Raw genomic sequence first — 20,860 nt, 5'->3', positions numbered from 1 at the left:
TCAAAACTACCCTGCAGTTGAAGTGCTGGGCTGGGGCTTCTCCAGATCATTCTTTTCCTCCTCATCCTCCTGCAGCAGCTCTTCATCAGGGAGGTCCTCCTCGGTGGCATCCATCCCCTCGATCTCCTCCTCTTCAGTGACTGAACCAGATTGTAGAACTGATTGTCTCCATCCATTTTCGGGATTACACACACCCACATAAAACATTAAAATAAAATAATAATAATAATAATAATAATAATAATAATAATAATAATAATAAACTGACTATAAGAGTCTCTCTGTTCGTTGCACACACAGTAAAACTATTATTAAAATACATGGCTAAATTATAATAATAATAATATAATAATAATAATATATAATATTATATAATATATAACTTGAGCTATTGATTTGTCTATTTTGTTTACATAGGATACATACACAAGGTAAAAATAAAAACTAAACCAATAATAAAAAAAAAACAAAATAATTATTCCTCATTCTTTTACAGATAGAATAAAAAAATATTAAGTTAAAAAAAGCATAGCTAAATACTAATAACGACTACAGATAAATAATGAATTGACTAGAAAAAGTAATAAAAAATGAGCTGTAATACACAGACGTACACAAACACCTGACTTTTGGCATCACATGAGATAGATTTAGCTTAGTTTTGCCTTCTCTCCTGAGGAGAAACAAATTAAAAAAAAAATGGAAAAACAAATCTAAAATAAATCATATATGTGAAACTAACAAAGTTTTTTTTTTTTTTTTATGTGATGTACAGTACAGTAGAGTACAGTCATAAAAGTTAGCCCTGCCCAGTAAACGAGCACACACACACACACACACACACACACACACACACACTTGACAGAGGGAAGAAAAAACACTGCAAATGTACTCAACACAAAAAAAAACTAACAACAATATGGCTAATTAGCCCAAGTCCTAACCGTTTAGCTGATATGTAGATTAGCACTCTTGGAATTGTAAAACCGGAGTCGGGTTATAGAAATAAAGATAGCCGTGCATCTTTAATAGTAGGACCCTCTTCATATCGTTGTTTTGCAATTCTTGCTGGCGGCTGGGGTAGCTGTTCCTCCACTTGCCTGAACACCTCCTTATGATCCTGGCACAGATTGCGCAGGATACAGCAGGCTCTAATAATAGAGGGAACACACTTGTGGTTCACTTCAGTACACTTCAGTAGTGTCTGCCACCTCCCTTTCAATAACCTAAACACCTGTTCAACCACCACTCAGATTGGCCCAGTTTATTATTAATAAAGATATAACAGAAAAGAGTCATGTAAATCGTCCCAAGGTTTGCTTTCAATGTGTGCTTTAACAAACAACAGAATTACTTCTACTCAATTGTGTAATTCATGTTGAGGTATATAGTGATGGGTATTAGATTTTTGGAAAGGAGTACCTGAAAATGAATGGGACATGCAATATTTCAAACCCTACATGTATGATAAATAATAATAATAATAATAATAATAATAATAATAATAATAATAATAATAATAATAATAATCTTTATTTATAGAGCACCTTTCATACCACAAGGTTCAAGATGGTGTTCCAGGTGCTGTTGTTCACAAAAACCAAAAAAAAGTTTAACAAAACACAGAAAAATTCCATTAAAATTAATAAAATTTGCTAAATCGATTAATAAATTTATCCAATAGGTTTAAATAATACATACACATGTGTACACACATCCTGTATGTATGTATGTAGGTTCAAAATACATACATACACACACACACACACACACACACACATATATATATATATATATATATATATATATATATATATATATATATATATATATATATATATACAGTACTGTGCAAAAGTTTTAGGCAGGTGTGAAAAAATGCTGTAAAGTAAGAATGCTTTCAAAAATAGACATGTTAATAGATTATATTTATCAATTAACTAAATGCAAAGTGAGTGAACAGAAGAAAAATCTAAATCAAATCCATATTTGGTGTGACCACCCTTTGCCTTCAAAACAGCATCAATTCTTCTAGGTACACTTGCACAAAGTCAAGGATTTTTATAGTCAGGTGTATGATTAAACAATTATACCAAACATGTGCTAATGATCATCAATTCAATATGTAGGTTGAAACACAATCATTAACTGAAACAGAAACAGCTGTGTAGGAGGAATAAAACTGGATGAGGAACAGCCAAACTCAGCTAACAAGGTGAGGTTGCTGAAGACAGTTTACTGTCAAAAGTCATACACCATGGCAAGACTGAGCACAGCAACAAGACACAAGGTAGTTATACTGCATCAGCAAGGTCTCTCCCAGGCAGAAATTTCAAGGCAGACAGGGGTTTCCGGATGTGCTGTCCAAGCTCTTTTGAAGAAGCACAAAGAAATGGGCAATGTTGAGGACTGTAGACGCAGTGGTCGGCCAAGGAAACTTACTGCAGCAGATGAAAGACACATCATGCTTACTTCCCTTCGCAATTGGAAGATGTCTAGCAATGCCATCAGCTCAGAATTGGCAGAAAACAGTGGGACCCTGGTACACCCATCTACTGTCCGGAGAAGTCTGGTCAGAAGTGGCCCATGGAAGACTTGTGGCCAAAAAAAGCCATACCTCCGACATGGAAACAAGACCAAGCGACTCAGCTATGCACGAAAACACAGGAACTGGGGTGCAGAAAAATGGCAGCAGGTGCTCTGGACTGATGAGTCAAATTTTGAAATATTTGGCTGTAGCAGAAGGCAGTTTGTTCGCCGAAGGGCTGGAGAGCGGTACACGAATGAATGTCTGCAGGCAACAGTGAAACCCAGACTGAAACTTTTCAAACATATTATTAGTAATCAGGTATTGATTTAGTTGCTTAAGCACTACCTTTTCAAGAACTTTTGCTAGAAACGGGAGATTTGAACTGGGTCTGAAATTACTCAGAAGTGAACTATCTAAGTTGGGTTTTTTAAGTAAAGGCTTAACCAGGGCAATTAAAATAAAAAAAAGAACTGGAACTATTCATAATTGCAAGAATATAATTACACAAGTAACTAATAACATCCTTCAGAAACCTTGTTAGAATAGGATCTAACTTACTATTTGTGGATTTCATATGTATAACAGTCATGTTTAATTCCTTTGCAGTAATACAGTAAAATTATTCCATCACTGTTTCTCCCAGTCTATCTGAAATATTTAAATTAGTACTATCAACTGGAATTTGTTCCCTTGTGGTCTTTATTTTGGAAGTAGTTAAGAAATTCTTCACACTTAGACGATGACACTTCCATGTTACTGATGGGTAAGAATGTAGGATTTATCAATTTATCTATTGTTGAGAAAAGCACCCTGGAGTTATTTTTATTTTCCTCAATGAGTGGAGAAATATGCACATCTTGCAGATCTTATAACTTCACTGTACCTCGGTAGATAATCTTTCATAATATCAAAATAGACATGTAATTTCGTAGCACTCCATTTTTGTTCCATTTTATGACAGTCTCTTTTAATTTGACTGATAGTATTGTTAATCCAGGGAGCATTATGTTTAAGTTAAACTAATCTTAACTGGGGCTACTGTATGAAAAGTAGTAGTGCAAAGATGGTTAAATTTGTCAACTAGTAACTCAGTAGGCAATGACTGCAACGAAGGTGATGGTGCTGTGATTATTTCAGAGAACCTTTGTATAGTTGAAAAATTAATTACACGACTTTTGATAGTGTGGGCCCCAATCTTTATGGGTACCGATATATTGACTTCAAAAAAAGTACAAGAGTGACCAGAGATATTAGGATCAATTATGGATGAAATATGAACAACTACCCCCTGAGATATAACAAGATCTAAGGTTTGGCCATGATTATGGGTAGGACCTGAAACATGCTAAATAAAATCAAGAGAGTCCAAAAGCCTTAAAAAGTCAACAGCCTTTGAATTGGCTTCGTTATCAATGTGTAGGTTAAAATCTCCAAGTAAAGAATCCTTATTCGTGCATTGACATTTTATTTTTCGAAAAATAAAGTACCATCTTTTTTTTAACAGAAGAGCCAATAATCAAATACACTGTTCTGCAAAATAGTTTAAAAAAAAAGATTCAGTTTAGAACACTTCCGATTAAAAACAAAAGGAAATACAAAGCAAAGGACTTGAAATTTTAACCTGCACATTAGATTTCAATTTCACATTATGATAATAAATAAAAATAACTATATAATTTCATTCGTACTTACGGTTGTTCATTTTTGTTAACTAACATTTTGTGTTCAACAAAGCAAAGCAAACCATTTTATTTCATCTCATAAATCCTGACTAATTTAATTACCGTTTGACTGGTGCAGGACTGCTGGTGGTAGCTGCTAGCTTGCTGTCTTCAGTTTTCTGCCGTTTAGACAAATTAGGATGACCAAAACATATAGATATTTTTTAAATTATGTTTTCCTTTCCCCTACCACTGTCAAGCCACACTTCACGTCTCTCACTCAGTGTTATGTCACGTTGCGTGTCTGTTTGGACTGTAAAGTGTAAAAGCTGTGTGCATTGTCTAATCAGAAGAGCTCAAGGTTGAACCTCTCACCAATGACAGTAAATAGCCCAATCACAAACAGAAATTTGAAATGCGCACTTTGGCAGACAGCAACATGTAATTGGTCAGTTGTGAGTGGCGGTTCATGTGTATACTAATTGAAAGTGTTACTGATTGAACTGTATTGAGGCCACCAAAAAAAAAACATATTTTCAGCACTTTTTTTTTTCCTGTAACGCAGTGGCTAAGCCACTGCCTGGCAGAAATCCAGGGGGGCACATGACCACGCGTTCCCCCCCTACGGATCACCACTGACGGCCGGCTGTCACTCCTGGTTTTACTCCTAGGACCCAAAAAAAACATAACGAGTTCTTGTTATTGCTGTGTTCCCCCGTTTGACAATGTGGGCAATAATCCTTACACTATCAGTGCACTAAGCAGACAAGGTGGGGACGTGTAACACAGAGTTGCAATGACTCAAGTCAGTGACTGGACTCGAGTCATTGTCATCAAATGACTCAACTCGACTCGAGTCCCTACAAGAAAAGACTTGACTCGACTTGAGTCTCTGTTCAAAAGTTTCCACTCGTGTGATTTATTTATCATAAGATGGCGAGCCACAGTATGCTGCCCTAGTCCAGCCTCCTACATGCCGACTGCACAAAGGTGCTGCTGTCTTGACAGACATGGCATATTGATTTTTTCCTGTGATTTTATTTATTGCTTTTATTCAAACTTGTAATTCAACAGCTGAAATCACTCCATATCCAGTGTCCAATCAACTGTCTCACTAATTAGGAGATTAAGATCATATGCTTCAGTCATAGTCATGCAAGCGTGTCATCGAGTGATTAAAAAGAAACCAGAAACATTTCGGCAACATCCGTCATTTATATACCTTTTTTTCTTTAAAAAATAAATGTGTTATAATAGTGATAAGTTTCTTTTGATGCTTGTTATATTAAGGAGGATTCCAGCACAATTTTACCAATTACATCTATTAAGGCTACTATTGGTGCTTTTTCTTTGATTTCCTTACAGGAACTGACAGAGCTAGTTTGACATATTTTATTTATTTATTTTATTTCATTTATATAGGACCTTACGTCATAGACCCCAAGGTGCTTTACATAAAACATAATACACACAGCATAATAAAACATTAAAATAGCATAAAAAAAGATTATAATACATTTTATTTTAAATAAAATTAAATACATTTCCAATCAAACACACACACACACACACACACAAAACAGTAATAATAAAAAGGCTATAATAAAAAAGGCCTAGTGCTGTTTTTTAGTTGAATCTTGACTAAAAAACAGCAAGACTCCTATAACGTTCCATAATGTAGGAGACTTATAAGAAAAGGCCCTTCCCTATTTACCCTTGAAATAACCAAGAGCCCTGCATCCTGCTAATCCATTAAAGGCTTTGTAAATTAAAAAAATAAAATCTTAAAATCAATTCGAAACTGCAAAGGAAGCCTGTGTAAGGAGGCCAAGACAGGAGTAATATGTTCACCTTTTCTGGTTTTAGTTAGAATTCTTGCAGCAGCATCCTGAATAAGCTGCAAACAAGGCACCAAATACTTTGGAATCCCAGAAAAAAATACATTGCAATAGTCGATTCTCGATGAAACAAAGGAATGCATTAGCAACTTAGCATCAGATACAGAAATAATATATCTAAGTTTAGCTTTATTGCTCAAATGATAATATTTCCTAATAATAATAGAACAGGATAAAAAATGACCCCCAGATTTCTTGCTTCAGATTTTACTTCTGAGGAAAGGCTGCTAACATCTATTTTATATAATTCAGCATTTTTTAATTTGTGCTGTGAACCCAAAAGCATGACCTCCGTTTTATTAGAATTCAACATCAGAAAATTCTGTGACATACATTCTGTATCGTCTGTGTAACAATGGAAATTCACTCCATGCCTGCGGATAATATCACCTAATGGCAATATATATATATATATATATATATATATATATAATGAAAACAACAGCGGACCTAAAATAGAACTCTGAGGAACACTGATATTTCTCAAATAAAGCATTACAAGCTAAAGATTTGAGTAATTGATTGGCAACAACTATCTCCAATTCATGCTTTGAGTTAATGAACACTATAGTATTTGTTTGTATGTGATTTATACAAATTGATGTGAGTTTCATAAGGCAGTTATCATTCTGCATTTAGAAGCTAGAATCCAAATTTAGTTGTCTTGATAATAAATCTTTCTTGATAGGTTGCCAGGACGCAAAGAGCATCTTTACCTCGCAAGAGTGAGAATTGTCTTCTGAACCGAAACTATATATATGAGACTGATTTAACGATGCTTTGATTATCAAATATTAACGAAAGTGAATATTTGTGTTACTAACAGTACCCCTGTTAAGACTAACCTTCATCTTAAATAGCTGTCAGGAATGCAGTTGTAACCTTAAGGGAATCTCCCATAGATTGCGTTGAATAGCTAATCGCTAATCAACCAGCGGGAGTGGGGTGTTGTTGTTTGAACTTTATTTTCTGTACTGTTTAGTTTAGTTAATTCTTCCTTTCTGTATTATCTTAGTTTAGTTGTTGCACCTTTTTAATTTTTCCTTTATTTAGTTTTATTTCTAATAAAACTGTTACTTTGTATTCACTAGAAACGTGGTCTATCTAGTCTGATTATTTCGATAAGGGTCGGGTTTGAATTCAAAACAAGGTATTCAATTATTACAATTTATACCATAAAAATATACCTTGCACATTACATAGCATAATACATGAAATAGTACATTAAATACAGTGGAAAGTGCATAATACATGATAGTAACATAATACGTGAAATTGTAGCAGCAGCACAGCAGCTAATAGCAGATGTCAAGCTTAAAGAGCATGGAAAGCAAGAGAGAACAGGTGGGTCTTGAGAGTTGATTTAAAGCGAGCGACTGTGGGAGTATCATGCACCAAAGCTGGGAGAGAGTTCCAAAGAGTCAGAGCCATGAAGCTAAACAAGCGTTCTCCAAGTGTGATAGGACATCAAGGAGAGACAGGTTGCAGAGATCCCAGCATAGTTCTAAAGGTGGTCAATAAGAATGCCATGATCTATGGTGTCAAAAGCTGCTATTAGGTCAAGCAGAACAAGCACAGAGGGAGCACCAGCATCAGCTTTGAGCAGGAGATCATTCACCATCCAGAGCAGAGCATTTTCAGTACTGCGATGTGGCTTGAAGCCAGACTGTAGAGATTCAAGCAGAGTGTTGTCCGTGAGATGTTTCATCAGCTGACTGGCTACAGCCCTTTCAAGAGTTTTTGAGAGAAAAGGGAGATTGGAGATGGGACGGAAATTAGATAAGTCAGCTGGGTCAAGGGAGGGTTTTTTGAATACCAGTGTAACTTGGGCAAGTTTAGCAGCAGTAACTGAGCCAGAGTCCAAGGACAGGTTGAGAGTGTGCATAATGGAGGGAGTAAGATCAGAAGCACACAACGTTAGTCGGCCAGTGGTCCAGGGGGCATATGGTAGTAGTTGATTTCAACAGTGAGCCGGAAATATCAGCAGTGGAGAGAGGATAGAAGGAGGGACAACCGGAGGAGCTTTAAGGTGGTCAAGTACTAGACCGGATTTGTGGTGGGTAAGTGTAGAACTGATGTTGTCAATTTTGTTCTGGAAGAAGAGGAGAAATTTATTCAGCGCTTGTCAGGTGCATCAGGTCCAATTTATTTTCACACATGGTGTTTATTTTACACAAGCTGTTTAAATTTTAAAACAGGTTTAAAACGTATTGCAGGGCAAAACGACATCAGTACTGCATCTCCAGCCAAGCCCCACCCCTTGTTCGTGTATTTTGCACATACCTCTTTATAGATACGCATACTGATAAATGCTCTCCTGATCACTCATTTTATCAGCAAACTCCTCAATAATGCGATCCAAGTCATTATTTTATTACTATAACATCTCAAAAAGCTCTGCAAATGTCTGTGATATTCTTTGAGCGCTGGATGCAGAAGCGGCTACTGTATCTCCTTTGTTTATCTTATCTCTGTGGTGCAGCTGCTAGCTCTATTGCTCACACACATCCTTTTTATTTTTTTCGGCTTCATTTGGCTCCTATCGATCTCACTCGGCCATTGAATTGTTTTCTCTGCTTTTTCTGGAGAAATAACGACTAGAGACCTGTGCTTTACGTCTTTTTGATGATGTCAGACAGGGTCCGACAGGTTCCGACATCGGACTGGAAAGGGAAAATCATAATGTCGGACCTAGTCCAACAAATGACTGCAAAGGGTTAATATTGGCAGTGATTAAGAAAGGGTCAGAGAGAGTGAGAACATAAGAACATAAGAAAGTTTACAAACGAGAGGAGGCCATTCGGCCCATCTTGTTCGTTTGGTTGTTAGTATCTTATTGATCCCAGAATCTCATCAAGCAGCTTCTTGAAGGATCCCAGGGTGTCAGCTTCAACAACATTACTGGGGAGTTGATTCCAGACACTTATGATTCTCTGTGTAAAAAAGTGCCTCCTATTTTCTGTTCTGAATTCCCCTTTGACTAATCTCCATTTGTGACCCCTGGTCCTTGTTTCTTTTTTCAGGTCGAAAAAGTCTCTTTTTCCGTTTACATAAAGTCAGAAAAAAACAACATATGAATCCAAATTAACATGTATTTATACTAAAGTAATACAACAATGACTACAAAAGATTTAGAAGTGAGTAGTTTTTCGAGATTTACGATTATACTGTATTTACTGTATTTTAATTTGGATTCATATGTTGTTTTTTTCTGACTTTATGTGAACAAAAAGACACACATTTGCCCGTTTTCCCATTGGAAATAGTGATATTTTGAAATATCACTGTCCTGGTCACAAAAGCAAAGTTTGTGGGGAATAATAGCCATTTTCTATACTTTTGAGGCATAAGCAACTAGGAAATAACACTTACTACCCAGGAACAAAAATTTTTTTAAAAATTGTTACACGGTGTAATCCAATATACCATCCCAGTCTACAAATAGGCCTTTGTGTAAAAATGTGTTTTAAGTTTAGATTTAAATATAAATGAATCAGCATTACGAATTTCGAAAAGGAGTGTATTCCACAAAGAGGGTGCATAATGACTAAAAGCTCATTGAAAGGATTAGTCACTAGTGACTACAAAATAAAAAAAGACAGGGAAAACCCTGCCCATATTGTAATGGTTACATTTCATACTTGAAAGGGAACTCAGTAATTGTAGGTTGTTCTCTTGTCTTTTCTCTGTGTCTGGGTGCCCCAATTTATAATAATTTTGTTCTCTGTTTCAGTGCTTCATTTTAAAACTGTTATCCCTAAACCACCTCCACACATCTGCTTCTCAGTAATAGTGCTCAATAAGTGCTGAATAAATACAACATTTATCAACAGTCTTGCTGTATGAAATGTTTAGATATTAACTTCTTATTCCTATTATTGTATAACAGATCTCACAACGGCAGTATTCTCAATTAGTAAGCCTGATGCATGCCAGGGGGAGATTATGGGTCTACTCCTTATGACCAGTGGGTATTTGGGCTGTTTTTTTCAAAAAAATGTATTTATTGTTACAGTATGTTCAAGTCATGGTTTTATTCAGTGTTCATTGACATTATCCATTTGTCCAGTTTTCACTGTTCTAGCTAACAAATTAATTTCTTAAATATTACATGTAGTGCACTGCCATTTGCTATATAGGTCTCAGATGTGTAGTTTTGAAAGAAAAGCATATCATTTAAAAAAAAAACTAATGAAAAAAATGAAAGTCCAAAACACATGAGATTTATGAAAATATAGCTACAATTACAATACTTAACCATTTGCCTTGTCTGAAGGTATCTATATTGGATTTAAGTAATGTCTAATCCAGTATGTTAAAACCTTTAGAGATATTTGCATTACTCCCAGCAACTGTCCATTGACAGCGTATTTTCCCTGTATTTACAGCTTTTAGTCGTGCACCCATACCAATGGCAGTTGTAAGGAGAGAACTATCCTGTGAGAGCTACCCTATAGAACTACGCTGTCCAGGAACGGACGTCATAATGATTGAAAGTGCCAACTACGGAAGGACAGATGATAAAATCTGTGATGCTGATCCAGCTCAGATGGAGAATATTCGATGCTACCTGCCAGATGCCTATAAGATTATGTCTCAAAGGTATGTTTAAAAATCACAAATGTGTTATATTATTGACTATAGAAATATAAAGTAATATAAAGACATACCTACCTATACTGTATACTATTGTAACGATCTCGGTATCGCTACACTATGTTTAAGAGCAAACCAGTGGTTTAAAGCAATACAGAGTACAGGCAATATTAACATGCTATTTTAAATTTGTTAATAGACAAAAGTTTATCTATGCAACCTTTTGTATGTTTGCTGTCAAAATTCTACATAATGTATTTGTTTCACATTTTATTATAACATTTGCATTTGATCTACAAGGGCATTCTGACAAGTTTTACCTGTTTTGCAAAGTCAAGAGTTTGGCCATGCACACATTCGTAAAACTTTGAAAATGTGTATTTATGGTGAAAATTTTTTCTGTGTTCTCTAATAAATGGGGGTGTTATATATACTGTAAGATTAGCAAATAAATAAACAAATACATAAATAAATAAAATAAACAAACAACAACAACTATGCCAAAAGTTTAACATCACCCTATAGCAGTGGCTTTCAAACTGGGGTACCCAAGCTCTCGTCAGGGGGTACGCGAGAAAAATCATACAACGCATTGTTCCCTTTCAGTTCGAAGATGGCCACCAAAACATCGTTATGGGATACACTCCTGGCTATTGGTAGGTGTCACTGAGCTCTTTCTATCAAAGATGCCGATAGGCCCTCTCCCCTCGAAGACCCCCTCGGTCCCGCCTCCCAAAGGTACTTAACCGTCACGCAGGGGAGATTCGCGCTCTTTCGCTTCTCACAATGGGTATGGTAAGACCTCTCCGTATTGCATTGAGCCCTTTTTTCTACTAAAAAGTGCTGCGTAAGCTACTGCAAGTTCCCCTGCACTTTGTGCTGAAAGTTGGCCTTCACCGCTTTTCCCGAAATCAGTGGTTTAAAAATTCTATTTCTGACTATTAGCTTGCCTTGTCCTCATTGTCGAGTTAGCCCACCAGCCGCCTGTGGGCCGCAGGTTGGGCCTTGTTTTGATTGTAGCTATGCATCCTGTGCTCTCACAGAGGACTAGCTGCACCGTGGCTGCTTCAGCTGGTCCAGCTGTAAACTCCTCACCGAGGCTTCCCTGCGCGGACCCTCACCTCTGGTGTAGGTCACTCAGTCAACAATATTTTAACAGTTTTTTGTATTTTAAAAACTGTTTGTATTATTGTGTGTGTAAGTCAATCGTCCCTGTCCCCCTGTTGTACGCTACACGCTGCTCAGGCGTGCTGCCCAGGAGTTTTTTAACACTGCGATGCGTAAGGCTCTGCCCGTGCTACGTCAGTACCACGTTGCTCACGGTGCCCATTGTCTCTGGCTAGCACGCCGGTGCTGCACGGTACTAGGTGCGCTTGGTACCTGGCGCTGCACAGTACTCAGTGCAAACGGTGCTCTTTTTACCCGGTGCTACACGACACTCGGTGCCCATGGTGCTCAGTGCATGTGGTGTACACGGTGTTCAGTACACACTGTGTTTATTCTACCTCACGCTATGATGAGCAGGGCTGGCTTCCATGCCTGTGAGGTCTGTGGACCAATATCCCACAGGACAACAGACACAGCATGTGCGCTCGGTGCCTAGGCCCCGATCATGCCGCCTCAGCCCTGAATGGTGCCTGCGACATCTGTACGGCTTTTCGGCCCTGCGTGCTTGCGAGCCTCCTGGAGAGAGTCGCACGGGGGCATTCTTCGTCCCCCGCAGTGGGCCCTCACAGAGACCCTTCGGGGAGATCCCCTGTGCTCAGGCGTCTGTATCCACCTGCAGCCGCTCCCTGTTGCCTCCGGCAGGCGCGGGACATCATGGATATAAAAGCCAAGAACGAGCTTTTGGAGAGGCAGACCCCACTGGTTCTGGCCGTGGGCCCCCGTGTGGCGTCCCCCCCACCCCCTGTGCCGGTTGCAGTTTCTGAACTGGCCCCTGACCCCTCTATGGGAGACCAGGGTGAAAGAGGATGCGTTTTCTATCACCGCCTCGAGGGGAGATTCCGCTTTCCCTCCGGATATGGAGCCCAAATTCCTGGCTGATATGGCCCCTAATTCCGAGGTTGCCTCGGTTACTAGCGCGCCGCAACTAGCAGGGTCCATGCCCGCGCTTATGGGGCACACGGCGGCATACCTACAGGTCCCCTGGACAACACAGACAGAGCCACGCTGTTACGCTTTTCGACCGCATGACGTGGCTCCCCGAGCTCAACCCTTCCCAGCTTTCCCTAAATTTATGGAGAAGGTGCGTTCCTCTTGGAACCACCCAGCCACAGTGCTGGCACAATTGAGACATGGTTCTCCTCTGGCCTCACTGGAGGGTGCAGAGAAGCTGGGCTTGCCCTGGTTTCCCCCTGTGGACTCCACCATTGCAGCCTTGGTTAAGGCTCTGCCGGTGGAAGGTATGCCCAAGGACCCTTTGTGCCCGAACCTGCAGTGCAGGGTTACGGAGCCACACGTAAGGAGAGCTTATGTGGCAGTAGCCCAAAGTACCCGCTTAGCAAACACATCCAGCATGCTGACTGCGCAGTTGGATTGGATTTTGCGTGACGCCCTGCTCCCAGAGCCTGGGCGTCACGCATACGTGGCTCCATATCGCCATCCTGCAGGGTCAGATCCTGGGCCAGAGTCTGCCGGGTTTGGTGGTCACACGCAGACAGCTATGGTTGTCGCAGGCATGGGTGCCTGATGCTGATAAGGCCACGCTGTTGGACTCACCCACCAGGCCACATCTTTGGCCCGGCAGTGGAGGAGATCCTGTAGCAGTCTCTTAGGGAACGCAAGGCGTTGCTCCTTCCCCCCACTCCAGCACAGTGTGCCTCGCGTGTATGGTGGCCCTGTGCTGGTGGAGGATTCCCTCTCACCTGCACCAAGGATGTCCGAATGAGAGTGGTTTACAACCACAGGGTGGTGACAATGGACACTTCCAACTTGAGTTGGGGCGCGGTCTGCGAAGGCAGAGGAGTCAGCGGACCCTGGTCGGGCCATTAGACGTCCCTGCATATTAACATGCTAGAGCTGCAGGCAGTGTTCCTTGCCCTCCTACCCGTGGTGCGGAACAAACGTGCTGATCTGCACAGACAATACATCAGTGGTGGAGTATGTCAACCACCAGGGTGGCCTTCGGTCCCTGGGGTTGCATCGCCTAGCCTTCAGGCAATGAATGTTCCGGGCGTGGAGAATCAGGCAGGTGACCGCCTCTTGAGGGAGGACCTGCATCAGTCGGAGTGGTGGCTCCACCCTCAGGTGGTGTAGCACATTTGGGAACAGTTTGGGAAGGCGCAGGTCGATCTCTTCAACTCAGTGGAGATGACACACTGGCCCCTATGGTACTCCCTCCACCACTGCGGCGGTCCACTCAGCGTCGACACCCTAGCCCACATATTGGCCCAGAGTGCTCCTTTACGCGTTCCTGCCTCTGCCATTGCTGCCGGCCTTTCTCGAAAAGGTCAGGTCAGAGAAGGCGTCAGTTCTCCTAGTGGCCTCCAGGTGGCCCAGGAGAATCTGGTTTTCATCCCTGGGCCAGCTATTGAACGGCCCGCCCTGGGAAATCCCGCTTCGCCAAGATCTTCTCAGTCAGACGAGAGGCACACTTTGGCACCCTGAGCCAGGAAGGCTCCAGTTGTGGGTCTGGCCCTGAAAGGGACTGCTGGTCAGCTTTAAGGCTGTCAGACGCGGTCATGGATACGCTGCTGAATGCTAGGGCGCATTCCACTAGGTCACTGTGTGCCTATAAGTGGAAATATTTCCAAGATTGGTGCCGTACTAACGGTCATGATCCAATCACCTGTCCCATGCCTGTCATCTTGCAGTTTTTGCAAGATCTGCTTGAGGCTGGTAGGTCACCTTCTACACTGCTCGGCGATTGCACTCTCCTAGGAGGGCCACTCTCCCCGAATGGAGCCTTGAGATTGTACTAGAGGCTCTCACGCAGGCCCTGTTTGAGCCTATATACTCCATTGAGTTGAAGTACCTGTCCATGAAGACAGCCTTCCTCTTGGCTATCATTAGTGAGCTGCAGGCGCTGTCTGTGCATAGCTCCTGCCTGTGTATTTGGGATGATGGTAGCAGAGAGTCACTGTGTGCAAACCCTGCTTTTCTCCCCAAGGTGGTTACAATCTTCCACTTGAATCAATCTATAGAACTGGAGTCCTTTCATCCTCCACCGTTTGCTACGAAGGAGGATAAGAATTTGAACTTTCTCTGCCTGGTATTGGCATTGAGATGTTATGTGGATAGGACGAGAGCGTTGCTTCAATCTGACCAGCTCTTCATCTGCCATGGATCACAGACCCTGGGACAGCCCCTTTTGAAGTAGCGACTGTTGCATTTGGATTGCAGACACAGTCTCGATTGAGTATGATGGTGCTGGCTTACCCCCACCTGGGCAGATAACCGCACATTCCACAAGGGGTGTGGCTACGTCATGGGCCCTCTTTCGAGGTGAATCCATGGCTGAGATTTGCAATGTGGCTAGCTGGGCTACCCCGCATACTTTTGCCAGGTTCTATCACCTGAATGTGGTAGATCCCTCATTGCCCTCTGAGGGCACTAGGGTCCTCGAGGTTGCACGTTCATGCCGCTGACCTTGGTCAGGCAGGACTTAGCATCCCTCATATGCTGCCGTTCTTTCCTCCCTTGCAACAGCTCTGGTACACTTCGAATTGAAAGGGAATGTTAGTTTACCTACCGTAAACCTGGTTCGCTGAAAGAGAAGATGGCCACCAACCGCGAGGTCGATTCGTTCAACATCATGGTTTCGTCGCGAAAGAGAGTGAATCCCCTGCGTGACGATTAAGTTCCCTCGGGAGGCGGGACCAAGTGGGTCACCGAGGGGGAGAGGGTCTATCGGCAGCATTGATAGAAAGAGCTCAGTGACACCTACCAATAGGCAGGAGTGTATCCCATAACGAATACGATTGGTGGCCATCTTCTCTTTCAGGGAACCAGGTTTACGGTAGCTAAACTAATGTTTTACCATGTTGTACTACTTTGTGACTTAGAAATCAAATAAAACATATTGAATCTCCTTCAAAATAAAACCACAGCCGTACTGGCGTACATTTCCTTTCTGTTGGGCGAGGGTAACTCTATGAATACAGCTGGCTGCTGACAGTGAGTGAGTCTTGAGCGCATACGTGGCTAACTTACATATTTAAATAGAAAGGCGGTGTTGACTGCAGTCTGTGGGCTAAAAAAAAAAAAGAAATCAAAGACTGTCATTGTATGATGTTGTATCATTTAAAAATGTGTACTATTTACTAGGTAAGTTTACTCTCTGGAGTTTAAATGTCCACTGTTAGAAGTTTAATGAGTTCAGTGTTTTATCTACATTTACTTTTTTAAGTAACCATATTATTGAGTTGAGCAAGCAGCTGGGCTGCCCTACTTAGACAGTGAAATCACTTACTGGTTCTGCACTGGAGCCGGAGCGACACGACTGTTATCTTTACTTGCAATGCTTTTATGTCTTTTTTCATTATTATTTAGTTCGTTGAAGAACTGCTTTGTCAGGTGAGTGCATTACCCTCTCCTTCCACACCAGTAATTATTACTAAAAGCAAAAGCACAATATTATTATTACAAAAACGGAAACCTGGGATTTAAAAATAAATCAATCCCTAACTGCTGGGTTTGTGAAGTGTCTGGACCTATTCCAGACCTATTGAGTGTGTTCATATCATACAGCAAGTGCCCATCAACAAGCGTTAATGGTCTTACAGCTGATTACTATGAACAGACTACTGCACTAAACACTTTAACATGTCAGCATTTTGCTAAAAGTCATTTTTGACTGCCTGATAATATCCCCTCTCTACTTTCAACAAATTAGCTCTGGAAATATTCACTTCAGAACAATGTGCTTATTCTGGCTAGATCTGATACCGCACAAGACACACATAGCATTTAACATTGTCCCTGCTCAATGTTCAATGATAAAATGTGAATTCAATTTTAAAAAAAAATCTGTTTTCTCTGTACACGTCTGCATATCTTCATTTGTTTGAAGAAATGCATGACTTTTGTTGACAATCATTTTGAGTATCCCAATTTCAACTATTGTTTCTATTATCAAGAAGTACAAGACTCAAGGTACTTTACATTGTTTGATTACTTTGTTCACCAACTAGTTTGTTTATGTTGTCCTTTCACATTTAATTAGTTTTCTTTAACCAACCCTTCATAATCTCTCTCTCTCTCTCTCTCTCTCTCTCTCTCTCTCTCTCTCTCTCTATATATATATATATATATATATATATATATATATATAGAGAGAGAGAGAGAGAGAGAGAGAGAGAGAGAGAGAGTAATAGAGACCAATGAAGGGTTAAAGAAAACTACATTAAATGTGAAAGGACAACATAAACAAACTGGTTGGTGAACAAAGTAATCAAATATATATATACAGCTCTGGAAAAAATTAAGAGACCACTGCAAAATTGTCGGTTTCTCTGGTTTTACTATTTATAGGTATGTGTTTGGGTAAAAAGAACATTTTTGTTTTATTCTATAAACTACTGACAACATTTTTGCCAAATTCCAAATAAAAATATTGTCATTTAGAGCATTTATTTGCAGAAAATGACAACTGGTCAAAATAACAAAAAAGATGCAGTGTTGTCAGACCTCGAATAATGCAAAGAAAATAAGTTCATATTCATTTTTAAACAACACAATACTAATGTTTTAACTTAGGAAGAGTTCAGAAATCAGTATTTGGTGGAATAACCCTGATTTTCAAGCACAGTTTTCATGCGTCTTGGCATGCTCTCCACCAGTCTTTCACATTGATGTTGGGTGACTTTATGCCACTCCTGGCGCAAAAATTCAAGCAGCTCGGCTTTGTTTGATGGCTTGTGACCATCCATCTTCCTCTTGATCACATTCCAAAGGTTTTCAATGGGGTTCAGGTCTGGAGATTGGGCTGGCCATGACAGGGTCTTGATCTGGTGGTTCTCCATCCACACCTTGATTGACCTGGCTGTGTGGCATGGAGCATTGTCCTGCTGGAAAAAACAATCCTCAGAGTTGGGGAACATTGTCAGAGCAGGAGGAAGCAAGTTTTCTTCCAGGACAACCTTGTACTTGGCTTGATTCATGCCAAAGCTGCCAGATTCCAGCCTTGCTGAAGCATCCCCAGATCATCACCGATCCTCCACCACATTTCACTGTAGGTGCGAGACATTGTGGCTTGTAGGCCTCTCCAGGTCTCCGTCTAACCATTAGACGACCAGGTGTTGGGCAAAGCTGAAAATTGGACTCATCTGGGGGTGCTTCAGCAAGGCTGGAATCGGGCAGATTTGTCTTTGTGAAGGGCACATGAATCAAGCCAAGTACAAGGTTGTTATTGACCAGTTATTGACCAGTTGTCATTTTCTGCAAATAAGTTCTCTAAATTACAATATTTTTATTTGGAATTTGGGAGAAATGTTGTCAGTAGTTTATAGAATAAAACAAAAATGTTCATTTTACCCCAACACATACCTATAAATAGTAAAACCAGAGAAACTGATAATTTTGCAGTGGTCTCTTAATTTTTTCCAGAGCTGTAATATATATATATATATATATATATATATATATATATATATATATATATATATATATATACTGTAATAGATCCTTGCCACTGACGTTGTTCGTTACCCCTTTAAAAGTAGACCCAGGACACAGAAATTGATGTTTTTCAGCGCTTGCGCGCACTTTTAATAAACACAAAATTAACAATAATAAATAAACAGAAACAAAAACCTAGCTCTCCTTTAGAGCTCTGACTAAACACCACTGGAACCTAACTAAAACTCAGGATGGCTAAGCCGTTTACCTGATACAAACACACAAAATTACACAGGTTTCACATAGTACTACTCATTGACTGCTCGGAAGCAGACCACACCATCTGCCTCCCTCCAGCAGCAGCCTAGAACAGACTGGCTGCCTCTCTTAAATACCCTGCACCTGGCTGTAATTTGCAATTACCACCAGGTGCAGGGGATTAACTAAACAATAAAACAATTAAAACAATTAACACCCATAGCCCATTCACCCAAAATGTGCATTCTCACATGTTTTTAGCAGGGAGGAATTTTAACCCCCTCCCTGCTATCTTACAATATATATATATATATATATATATATATATATATATATATATATACACACACACACACACACACACACACACACACACACACACACACACACACAGTGCCTATAGAAAGTCTACACCCCCTTTCAAAATGTACACCTTTTGTTGCCTTATAGTCTGGAATTAAAATGCATTAAAATAGTTTTTTTTTTTTCATTTATCTACACATCCTACCCCACAACGTCCAAGTGAAAAAATTTTTTTCGATATTTGTAGAAATGAATTAAAAATAAAAACTGAAATAGCTCGGTCTGATAAGTTTCCACCCCCGTGTAATAGCAATCCTAAATTAGCTCAGGTTTAACCAATCGCCTTCAAAACACACATCAAGTTAAGTGGTCTCTCCCGGTGTTAAATTGTAGTGATCACATGATTTCAGGATAAATTCAGCAGTTCATCTAGGTTCTTCTGTTGGGTAGTGCATTTCAAAGCAAAGACTCAACCATGAGCACCAAGGCGCTTTCAAAAGAATTCTGGGACACAATTGTTGAAAGGCAAAGATCAGGGGATGGGTATAAAAATATATCAAAGGCCTTGACTATCCCTTGGAGCATGGTCAAGATGATTATTAAGATGTGAAACGTGTATGGCACCATCAAGATCCTGCCTAGATCAGGCCATCCCTCCAAACTGGATGACCGAGAAGGAGACTGATCAGAGAGGCTACCAGGATGCCAATGGCAACTTTACAGAGCTACACATTTTTATGGGCAAGACTGGTCAAAGTGTGCATGTGACAACAATATCCCAAGCAGTCCACAAATCTGGCCTATATTATAAAATGTAACTTTTTGGCCTAAACCCAACACAACACATCACCCAAATAACACCATCCCTACTGTGAAGCATGGTGGTTGCAGCATCATGTTATGGGAATGTTTCTCATCGACAGGGACAGGGGCACTTGTCAGGATAGAAGGGAAAATTAATGGAGCAAAGTACAGAGAAATCCTTGAGGTAAACCTGCTACCCTCTGCAAGAAAGCTGAAACTGGGACGGAAGTTAACCTTTCAGCTTGACAATGACCCAAGGCAACACAGCCAAAGCTACACTGGAGTGGCTAAGGAACAAAAAGGTAAATATCCTTGAGTGGCCCAGTCAGAGCTCTGACCTAAATCCAATTTGTGGCATGACTTGAAGATTGGTGTCTATCAACGCTCCCCAAGGAACTTCACAGAGCTTGGACAGTTTTGTAAAGAAGAGGTCAAATATTGCCAAATCTAGGTGTGCAAATTTGGTAGAGACTTGTCCCAACAGACTCAAAGCTGCCAAAGGTGCTTCCACCAAGGATTAACTCAGTGGGGGTGGAGACTTATCCAGTTATGGTCTTTCAGTTTTGTGTTTTTAATATATAATCTTTTTCTCAATAAAAACTTTTTTACCCTTAACAGTGTGCAGTATGGTGTGTAGATAAGTAGAAAAAATCCTCATTTAAATGCATCAAACTCTGAGGCACTGACACAACAAAATGTGAAAAAAGTCCAAGGGGGTGTAGCCTTTCTATAGGCACTGTAGATAGATAGATAGATAGATAGATAGATAGATAGATAGATAGATAGATAGATAGATAGATAGATAGATAGATAGATAGATCGATTGTACAATTAATTGCATAGTATACTGCTTTAATCATTGTAGATTTAACTTAAGAACACAAGAAAGTTTACAAACAAGAGGAGGCCATTCGGCCCATCTTGCTCGTTTGGTTGTTAGTAACTTATTGATCCCAGAATCTCCTCAGCAGCATCTTGAAGGATCCCAGGGTGTCAGCTTCAACAACATTACTGGGGTGTTGGTTCCAGTGTCCCACAATTCTCAGTGTAAAAAAGTGCCTCCTATTTTCTGTTCTGAATGCCCCTTTATCTAATATCCATTTGTGACCCCTGGTCATTGCTTCTTTTTTCAGGTCAAAAAAGTCCCCTACGTCGACATTGTCGATGCCTTTTAGAATTTTGAAAGCCTGAATATATATTCTGAAAATTGTTTTCTGTGTTTTTCTGTCACTGATTCTGGATCAGTACTC

The 20,860-nt window shown here is 40.3% G+C and overlaps 1 protein-coding gene across 1 annotated transcript in view; it reads left to right on the top strand.

Annotated features, from left to right (window-relative positions):
• adgrl3.1 (adhesion G protein-coupled receptor L3.1) overlaps positions 1–20,860 on the top strand; it is a 352,576-nt gene that overhangs the window by 152,049 nt on the left and 179,667 nt on the right. The window contains exon 3 of the mRNA XM_041259581.1: positions 10,478–10,691. Coding sequence (XP_041115515.1) covers positions 10,478–10,691 — 214 coding nt within the window. The remainder of the gene's footprint in view (positions 1–10,477; positions 10,692–20,860) is intronic.

Source organism: Polyodon spathula, chromosome 1 (assembly GCF_017654505.1).
Source record: "Polyodon spathula isolate WHYD16114869_AA chromosome 1, ASM1765450v1, whole genome shotgun sequence".
In the NCBI taxonomy this organism is placed as follows: Eukaryota; Metazoa; Chordata; class Actinopteri; order Acipenseriformes; family Polyodontidae; genus Polyodon; species Polyodon spathula.
This window is presented reverse-complemented; position numbering and strand designations above follow the sequence as displayed.